Raw genomic sequence first — 9,978 nt, forward strand, 5'->3', positions numbered from 1 at the left:
TGTGATTTTTTTTCTTTCCTCCCTGTTTACAAATAGTTAGCTCTAATCGACCCAGCTCTAAATGGGTACCTGGAGAAATCTGGGGAAGGTAAACAGGAAGGGTGTGCGAAAGCACAGGATGGCTGCCCCCCCCCCCCATTGCACTTCCTGGCTGAAGGGCTAAGAAACGGAGATCAGCACCGCCGGTACGGACTATAAAGTCTAATGCCGTATCTTTACCTCTTTACCTTTTCTTTTACAAATAGTTAAATGTGTCTTGCAGCGATGGCGTTGCAGCGGTGTTGAAACTGATATGCGCTGATCCCAATTTTAGCTTTTTGCGCATCCTTTACGACGATTTTCTGTGAAACAGTGCAAGAAATATAAGAAATAACCCCCCTAACTTCATTAAATGCATTAATAACGACAATCCCATAAAAAAGACACATTATAGAAGGCAAATTCATTGGCCTGGTCAAGCGCCATCTATCTTAGTTAAACTCAACACTCACCTACTTAAAAGCTCAGATGGCATTGCCTGCTTGACGCCAAAGTCTAGACATACATGTTCAGCAATCACCGGAAAGCGAGTCGTTTATTCCGTTTTGTGACACTAATCACCCTTAGTATTTTGTTTTTCCTGTGTTGTTTAATCATGCTTAGTTTTCTTTTCTGTGTTGCAAGAAATAGCGCGATTTAGTTGAGGCCAATATCATGAAAGCTGCTTTAAATAAATGAATCTTGAATCTAGTTTTTTCATCTCTTTTCTATTGAAAATATTGAATCTAATTGTTTTCTTTAAGGTCTCCATTGCGTACGTGTATGAAAAAGTTAAATGTTTGATGAAAATGTCAAATTTTGTCATAGAAAAGACTGACAAACACTTACAGTTGAACCACCAGTATTCTAGTCACATCCTGGTTAGATGCCCTGGGCATCGCGAATGGGGGATTGCCCACTTTGATCAAATTTTTCATGTTAAGTCGGTTGCTTTGCTTATATTTCAGTCAGGAGGGTGCGCTCTAATTAATTTTTTTCCCTAGCACCACCAACCCCAGGAACGGCTCCGGTAGAAGGCAAGGGAAGCTAAATACTGATCCCAAGGTCTCTGGCGTCAGCTGAGAACCTGCTAAATCTTTTTGTTTTAACTCAATAGATTCGTAGGTAAAATGGCTATCCAAAATATCGTTATTTTTGCGCTTTTTCCTGTAATATTTTAAATTTTCCATCTACCCTCCATTTTTTTTTTTTTTAATCAAAACTGCGTCTCCCCTTCATCCCTAAAAAAAAATCTGTCTGGGGGTAAAATGTGTGCAAGGGGGAACTTTCCCCGGAATCTCAAACTCACAATGATTTTCCTTACGATGACCGTATACTTAGGCCTGTTTATTTTGTTGTTCTCCTTGATTTTTCCTCTTCAAAATGGGCCTGCTTCATAATACACTCCTGTGAATATGCTTGGTACAGGTAGAAATTTACCAGTAACATATTTACCAGTAACATATTTACCAGGGTAACATATTTACCAGTAGCAGCCTATGAAAAACTTGATGCTGTGATGCTTTAAATGTAGTCAGAAAATAGACCTCCGTTGCCTGTGCAACGGGAAGTGTTGCAGCAACTGTGCCCTGTTCCTTAGGGCACAGTTGCGGAGCAACACGTGCAACTGTGCCCTACGGGACACAGTTGCGGAGCAACAGTCTCCATTATGTCCTTCAGAGGACATTTTTCTAATGCGGCTTCGATTGTTATCTTGAAGCATCTTTGATATGGTTTTATTTCGAGCTCCTACTAAACTGAGTTTGGTAAAATGTTTAGCTGGTCCAGAAATAAACGAGAAACATCAATAAAAGTTCTATATGAGTTCATAATTATTTTATCTCTAAAACGTTTACTTCCGGAACTAGGGCCGTCTTAACTTGACGCCAATTCGAAGTATTATGTTTCGAGACGCACATTTCGGGAATTATTTCCGGGAAATCTGAAAGAGATACGGAAATAACGTTTTATAGTTTTCTGCTTAACTTTTGATGGTCTAAGCTAGGAAAATATAAAACAAACCAAATTCACCAAAAAATTTAAATTGCCCCCAGGGCATGACAAAACTTCCAAATAGAAAAACCCACAGAAGGAATTTTATTTCGGAGAAACTATTGTAAGCTCCAGTTGTTAGGAGATCGAGACCTGTCGAACCGCGTTGGAAAAAAAATTCTAGCTGGTCCAGAACAGAAGTTACCTCTAGAACGTCGAAACTTTGGAAATTATTTCTTAGAGAACGAAGCAACTTGGTATATAGAACACTTCACTTCTTCTTGCATACTTTTCATAGCACTACTCGATAAAAATATAAGAAACATCAAAATCGAAAATTTGAGAAAATTCCAAAAAAAATTGGAACGAGATGGACTTTTCCGGAATTATTTCCGGGAAATCTGTAAGAGCTACGGAATTTTGTGCTCCAGTTCTCGAAGAGACAAATGAAAGTTCTACATGAGTTCAGCATAACTGTATTTCTAACAAGTTTATTTCCGAAGCTAGGGTCGTCTTAACTTGACGTCTAACATCGAACGCAGAGTTTCTAAGAAAAAAACGGTTTTATTTTTTTTGGAAAACTGTTAGAAATTTTAGGAACTTCTCTGGAACTTTTTTACTCTGTTTCACGTTTCCCTTCCCTCTGAAAAATCTCAAATTTTTAACTCTTACCACTTCGGAGCTACAGGTCGCTGATCACGGTGAAAAAAACAAAAACAAAAAAAAACTACGAGAGCAGTAGTGTTGCTCCGCAACACAAATAGAAATTCATCTGATTTCAATAATAGCAATTATGAAGTCTGGAACTTCAAATTCTAATACAAAGGATTTCTAGAATTAAATATTTACATATCTTTTGTGATTTTTCTATACATGTGGTTTACTCAGTTTTCTTTTGACTGGAATATAGGAAAAGAAGCAAACTGCTTTAACGAGTCTAGTATAATTATCAAATCTACGCATTTAAAAAAGGGAGGAGTCTGGGGGGAAGGGTGTAAAAGACTACGGATCTTATTGTGGTTAGTGATTCAAGATTAAAACGACCTCCAAATACCAAACTTTTTGCATCCAGTATTAAATTTTGTTCGTCAACCATAAATCAGGTACTATAAGTATTTTCAAACTATGTATTACTTTTTCTCATAAGAAAATTAGGTAGTAATCCTGGGGGCCTTTGGGCTCCTACCTCTTTCTGAAATTTCTAGTAGACAATTTGCTATATTTTCTAAATAATCCCCATATTCTCTTTCAAAATCAATTGGTGCTCGGTAAATTTTAAAGCCATGAATTTTGAAAACCCATGATTTTTAATGAGAATAAGGTTTTCTCGTGATTTTGCTATTTTTGGATGATAGTGCATCCCGCCTTTTATGTACCGAGAATTTATTTGTTTCAATCCATTTAATTATTATTTTTTTTTTTTTTACCAAGGAAATCTATCAACTGAATGTCTGTTTTTTCCAAAAGTTTTACAGAAAACAGAAATAGACTGTTTACAAAAAAGAATTTTTCATTTTAAAGAATCTAACCCCTCCAACTTGACAGTAACATGTTTGATGATGCCCCACTAATTATAAAACACCTGCGTCTTTTTGTTTCTTCTTTTTTTATTGTGGGCCTATTTTTACAAAAATGAGAAAAAAGAACAATTTTTGTGACAAAACGGATTTTTGAAGTAAATATGTTGGAGGGGTAGGGGGGCTGTTCAACCAAATAAACTGATTGAGTTTTTGCATTAATCAATGCAGCAGGATCGTTTGCTTCTTATGGTTTTTAGTTGTCTAGTTAATATAATTCATTTTAATATAATTCATATAATTCATTTGCGTCAGATGACGCAAGTCATCTGACTTGCGTGCGGAGAGGTGCTGTCAAAATTATATTTTCAATTTTATTTACACGCAGTGGCGTTGTTTGACATTTGTGTATCTAATCTATGATTTTCGTTTTAAAAATATGAACTTGAGGATTATTTTGGATATTGAATCTCCGCACAGCAGGTAGAGAATTTCTGTGGTTTTTACCCCGGGTGAAGACGAGTTGGTCGGGTTCGAGGTAGTCCTCCTCCCAATCAGCCTAGTACACAGCACCTAGTTTTTTCCAAGTTAGTTATGACTAAATATTACTGCCCTGAGTGTAGAAACCCAGCAACTAGTGGGATTGCTCAGTGCACCAAATGCAGTCAATGGTGGCATCCTAAGTGTGCAAGGATCACGCTTGGAGCAAGAGAAAAACTACAGGTATGGTTGTGCTTAAATTGTGACTTCCCCACTTCACCTTCATTTACTAGCGGTATGAAAATTCCGTGCAAAGTTACGCCACAAGCGTGCCCTAGACCTAGATCCTTTGGCAAAAACACACCCATAGTCACACCAAGGAATTCTAATCCCAAAACTAAGACAGTAACTAGGCCCAGCAGTGAGGATAAAACTCCATGCACGAATTGTTCTGAATATGTTAATGAAGTCTCAGCTTTAACTAACAGATGTTCCGTTCTTGAGAATCAACTCTCAGCTATTCAAAATGAACTATTACCCTTAAGAAATGCTCACGAATCACTCCAATCTGATTTACGTAACCTTCAGAACTTAACTGACGAAAAAACAACAACTATTGACACCCTAATGATGCAGTTAAATCAGTTGGGAATCCTTTCACCCATGCCACCCGTGAAATTACGCTCGTCTCCCTTTAGCTCTGAAATGAATAATTCTATACAAGGCCCGAGCAATCAGATTTGTAACTCATTAAGTGATGTAAAAAGTGCATGCAGTGTGAGAATGATCCTCGATAACGAGATTCAGGAAAGTGTTAAATTAGCTGACGTAAGGTTAACTGACGAGAATAATTTTCGTAACATTCAACCGACTGAAGATGAACCGTTAATTGTTTTCGAGAAAATAGTGCAACAAAAAGTTAAGCGCAAGCCCTTAACCAGTAAAGGATGTAATATTATATGCAGGTTTTTTGTGGAAGAGGCTCCCAAATTTAACAAGATATGTCGGTATTTTAATGAAAATGGTTTCTGTAAGCACAGAAAAAAGTGTCGTTTTTTACATATATGTCCGCGCTTTATTTCGAAAACTTGCAGTAATAATGAGTGTAATTTTGACCACGTTGATTTATGTTGTGTTTTATCATGTACGGAAAAAGAATGTGTTTTCGCGCATGCGTGTTGCGGTACATCAAAAAGACGTAGCTCCAGTCACACCAATCGACAGGAAAATACTTTTCTGGATCCGAACCCGGCATCAAAAAACTTAATTGGACGGGGGTTACGAATTCAAAAACATCGCGATTACACCTTTTGTGGACCTCCGTGGCCCCCCTTACCAACAATCCCTCCCGTACATCAACATACCCCCAACCAAGCGTGTGTTGCGCCTTCTCGGTCGGTCGGGATGTTTTTCCCGGATCCGCTACCTCAGCAGCATCAACTTTTCTACCCCCCACAAAAGATAACGTCCCCGAGCCCCCCGACAGTGTTTCAAATCCCCGTACCTCCCCCCTCCTGTCCACCCTCACAGCCCCCAATGGCGAGGACACAATTTCTTTCGTTTCAGCCGAAATTCCAGTACTGAATAAATTCGAGCCCCTGGTTGGTATGGGTAATCCTGATGACAGCCTCACCCACCAGGGAAATAACATATTCTTACAAAGACCTACAACAAAAACATCAAACACCACTAAGGTAAAGTATTATAATTCTGATGTTTTTTCCTTCCCTAGGTTTATTTACGCAAATGCTGAAAGTTTAAATTTTGATAAAGTGGCTGAGTTAGAAAGTCTAGCTCAGGCAACAAAGGCATCTGTCCTAATGGTTTCTGAAGTTCATCGGCAAAACCCAGAACTCCTGAAAATAGGTGGTTTTGATGAGTTTATAAAAATACGACCTGATGACCATCCACTGGGGAAAAAAGGTGGCGGAGTTCTTATTTATGCCCATGAAATTTTTAAAGCAGCTAGACTTGATGTCCCTTTTTTAACTGAGTACGACGAAATAATGTGGGTCATTCTAAAACCACGACGTCTCCCCCGGAAATTCACTGGTATTGCTCTCTGCGTGTATTATTACTCGCCGGGTCAGACGAGTGAATACCGCCAAGCATTCGTAGAAAAGCTACAGCTCAGTTCGGATTTTGTTTTGGGCAAATACCCATCATGCGGAATTTTCATGATGGGCGATGCCAATGAATTAAAGCTCCATCACCTGGACGCCGGAATCGGCCTGAAGCAGCTCGTCAATTTTCCCACAACCAAAGGTGGCACCTCCCTTGACCGAATTTCCACAAATATGCACGAATTTTACAACATACCTACGACCGGGGCTCCAATTGGAGGAAGTTACCACTTTTCTCTTGAACTTAACCCCACCTGTTCCATTAAAATCGATTACACTACAACTGTAACTATCAGTCGACCAATCACAAGTGAGGGACTTCTGACTTTTGGCCAATGGTTAAGCTGCGAGAAATGGGAAAAATTCCAAGATGCTAAAAGTAGCAACGAAAAAGCTACTATTTTCCAAGAAGCTTTGCTTCATAATTACAAGGCCTGTTTTCCTGAGAAGTCAACAAAACGTTTCTCGTCAGATCGACCATATATTACACAAGAAGTTAAGAAAATGGTAATGGAAAAGAGATGGCTTTTCCGTCAAGGTAATACCCAACAAGCCAACAGGTTGAAAAACAAACTAAGAAAAGTCACTCGAAAACACGCGAACAAATATGTAGAACGTAAAGTTAATCATCTGTTCGAGTCCAAACCAAGCCAGTGGTACAACCGAATCAAAAGGATGACGGGCAAGGTGGAAAAAGGAGTCGATTTTGGCATTGATGAAGATGACGTCGTAACAGCCAACTCCCTTAATAAACATCTGGGTAACATTGTGCAATCCCTCCCGCCTTTGCTGAGCGTGGGAATACCCACCCCTCCTCCTGAGTCTTTTGATTTCCCTTTGATATCAGAGTCCCAGGTGTTTTTCAAATTAAAAAGGCTTAAAAGAACAAGCATTACCCCTGTAGATATTCCCATTGATCTCATCAAAGCATTTCCAGATTATCTTAGTCGAAATATCCTTCCTCCCCAACATCAACCGGCACGGGTAAGGCCACTCAGGGCCGTTGCAGAGCCTGTACCAAAACTTCAACCTGTGACTGTGTCACATGCTCGTTATGAGCTTAGTTTTGTGCCCTCGTTTGTTAAGTTGTTTAATGCTGGATCGACTTTTTAATCCGGATTATTGTTGTTAATTGTATTATTATAATTTTGTGTATATTTGTTGACTTATTTTCGTGTGTATGTGACAATTATTATTGTTAATTGTATATATTATTAATTTTGTGAATGTTAATTTTGACTTGTCGACGAATTTTTGTGTGTGTATGACAATAAAAACTAATAATCGGCTCTGTCCGTCGAATGTTTTTTAAATAAAATGAATTTGAATTGAATTTGAATTTAACCATTGTAGAGGATACCGGCCGATTTTTTAATAGGGTTTGTTCTAAAATGTAGGCCTACTAAGTCTATTTACACATAAATCCTTAAATATTTTTTGTATTATTATTATTACTGCCATTAAGCCTTACAAAAGCCCAGCGTATTTACCAATGCTGTTTCTTTTTGATATTCAATTTTTTATAGGATATTTTTATCAATTGGTGTTTTGTTGGTGTATTTATTTTTAAGTACGTTTAAGTACGCCTGTCACTGTTTTATTGAGACTAAACCCGTTATTTTTTCCTTTGTACTCTCTCTTCTAAAGGGAAAAGCAGTGTGGGCTAAGAAATTATTTATGAAATTATTCAGAAAATCAAAGAATGTTCAGGGACTGTTGAATTAAAGGCTGTTGTTTGTTGTTTTTTTTTTTTTTTACATTTTAACGAAGTGGTATGTATATGAAGTTTAAGATTTAAATGTTAGTGGGGTCAGGTAGGGTCCTAGAAGCCCCTATTTTTATATTTCAAAAATTTCAGGAAAATATTCAATTCCGAAAAACTTGGAACATCATATTGGAGACTATTGTCAGGGCTAATTGAGCAGCAAAAGATCCACTAATTTAACATTAGTGTTTAACCTTCTTATTTTTAGTATTTATTATTTCCCCACTTTTTTTGCTTTTTATGTGTCCATAGTTCGGTTATTTTCAAATAATTATATATTTGCTTATTCTTGATGCTTGGCAGTCATATTTTTACCTTCATATTTTTAGTATTCATTATTTCCCCACTATTTATTATTATTTCCCCACTTCTTGATGCTTGGCAGTTAAGTAAATCCATTTATGTGAATAGGTTTTGTCGTGATATCAATTGTCGAATTTTTTTCTATAATTAACTAAATTTAGTGCCGTGTCTTGGCAGACACTTTTTATTAGTATAATTAAAAAAAAAACATTCAAATAATAGGCTTTTTTAACATCAGGAGGCTGTGGTCTAACCTTGAATGTCTTTTTCTATGTTTTCTTTTCTTGAAGGCAGTGCGTCAACAGCGGTGGCAGATCCTAAACTTGCAGATCCTCTTTGGTTTTCAGAACAAGCAGTAGTAAATTGTGGTGAGATTCCAAAAACCAACTTCAACAATACTGAGGACTTTCAACTAGATAATCTAGAAAACAATGATAATGCCTGCTATAACAGCTCCATTCCTCTCCCACATAGTAAAACCAAACGAAGAAGTACTTGCTCTGGTAATAGTGGTGAGGTACCTTTATTAGATTATTTTGACCAAACAGACATATCGGAACATTTACCTTTGAAACTAGCCAGAAAAAGTGAAGTCCGACAGGGTAAAAATGAATCAATAGTTTTGTGTAGTAAGTGTGGGGCAATAACTTCTGATAATAAAAAGAATTTGCATATATGTCCTGGAAAGCGTGTTCTGAGTACCACTCGTCAAGAAAAACTGGCAAGTGAGCTTGAATTGTTGATGAACTTTGACTGCATCTATTGTAAAAAACGATTTTTCTCTGAGGGTGCTCTCCATAAGCATATGAAACTTCACCACATACCAGGAGGCATGGTATGTGTAAAGTGCAAGATATTGTTTGATAATAAACAGAAATTTGTGGCTCATAATTCATTTCACAGAAAAGGAAAATTAGTGGAATGCAGTTTGTGTGGTAAAGAAGAATTGAGTACAATAATTGATATTCATTTGAAAAAGCATGCGGCTGAACGTTTAAATCATTGCGGGGATCGCCGAGTGTGCCCTGTTTGTAGTAGAACATTTAAGGAAGAAGCACATGTAGTCAATCATTTGCTATTTCATTTTGATGAAGAAAGAGAGCATGAGTGTAAGATATGCTACTTTGTAACAGAAACTGACGATGCTCTAAAAGTGCATCATAAAATTGAGCATGAGCTTTCAAAAGCTTTGCCAGTAAATAAGAAAATTGAGAAAACCCAGTTGCCTCAAATTAACAGAGTAACAAGAAAGGCGTGGAAATCTAAGGACAAAGAGGTAGAAATAGATGTTTCTCAAATGGGATGGATGTGCTCTACTTGTGGGATGCTGTTTACAAATTCAAGTGACTGTCAAAACCATATCGTATCGTTTCATACAGAATAACTCCTTGTGTAAAAGAATAATCTGACCACCTGCTGTAAAATAAAAAAAAATTGGTTTGAAACACATTCCAATTATTTATAGAAACTTACTTTTTTGTATTTTAGAAATGCACATACGTAGGGTTTTGTTTTTTGGACTGAGCGTTTTGGATGAGGGGGGGGGGGCAACTTTCAAAAGAAAGCAAAAATAGACGAATTAACAAAAAATATGATCATTTTGGTGTTTCAGGGGGGGGGGGGGTCACAGGTCACAGGCCATTAGGGGGGGGGGGGGTGTCAAGTGCTTTTATTATTTTTTTTTAGCATGAAAAAAATAAAGTGTCTTCTTTTTTGAAGTGTCTTCAAAGTCATGAAAGTGTCTTCTTTTTTCTTAGAGGACCACTCCCCAGTGGTTCAT

At 37.5% G+C, this 9,978-nt stretch overlaps 1 protein-coding gene across 2 annotated transcripts in view; it reads left to right on the forward strand.

The window, feature by feature from the left end:
- LOC136042129 (zinc finger protein 211-like) overlaps positions 1-9,670 on the forward strand; it is a 37,702-nt gene extending 28,032 nt beyond the window's left edge. For both annotated transcript variants that reach the window (XM_065727040.1, XM_065727039.1), the window contains exon 5: positions 8,489-9,670. In XM_065727040.1, coding sequence (XP_065583112.1) covers positions 8,489-9,582 — 1,094 coding nt within the window. In that variant the 3' untranslated portion in view covers positions 9,583-9,670. The remainder of the gene's footprint in view (positions 1-8,488) is intronic.
- The last annotated feature ends 308 nt before the right edge of the window (positions 9,671-9,978 follow it).

Source organism: Artemia franciscana, unplaced genomic scaffold (genome assembly GCF_032884065.1).
Source record: "Artemia franciscana unplaced genomic scaffold, ASM3288406v1 PGA_scaffold_67, whole genome shotgun sequence".
Taxonomy (NCBI): Eukaryota; Metazoa; Arthropoda; class Branchiopoda; order Anostraca; family Artemiidae; genus Artemia; species Artemia franciscana.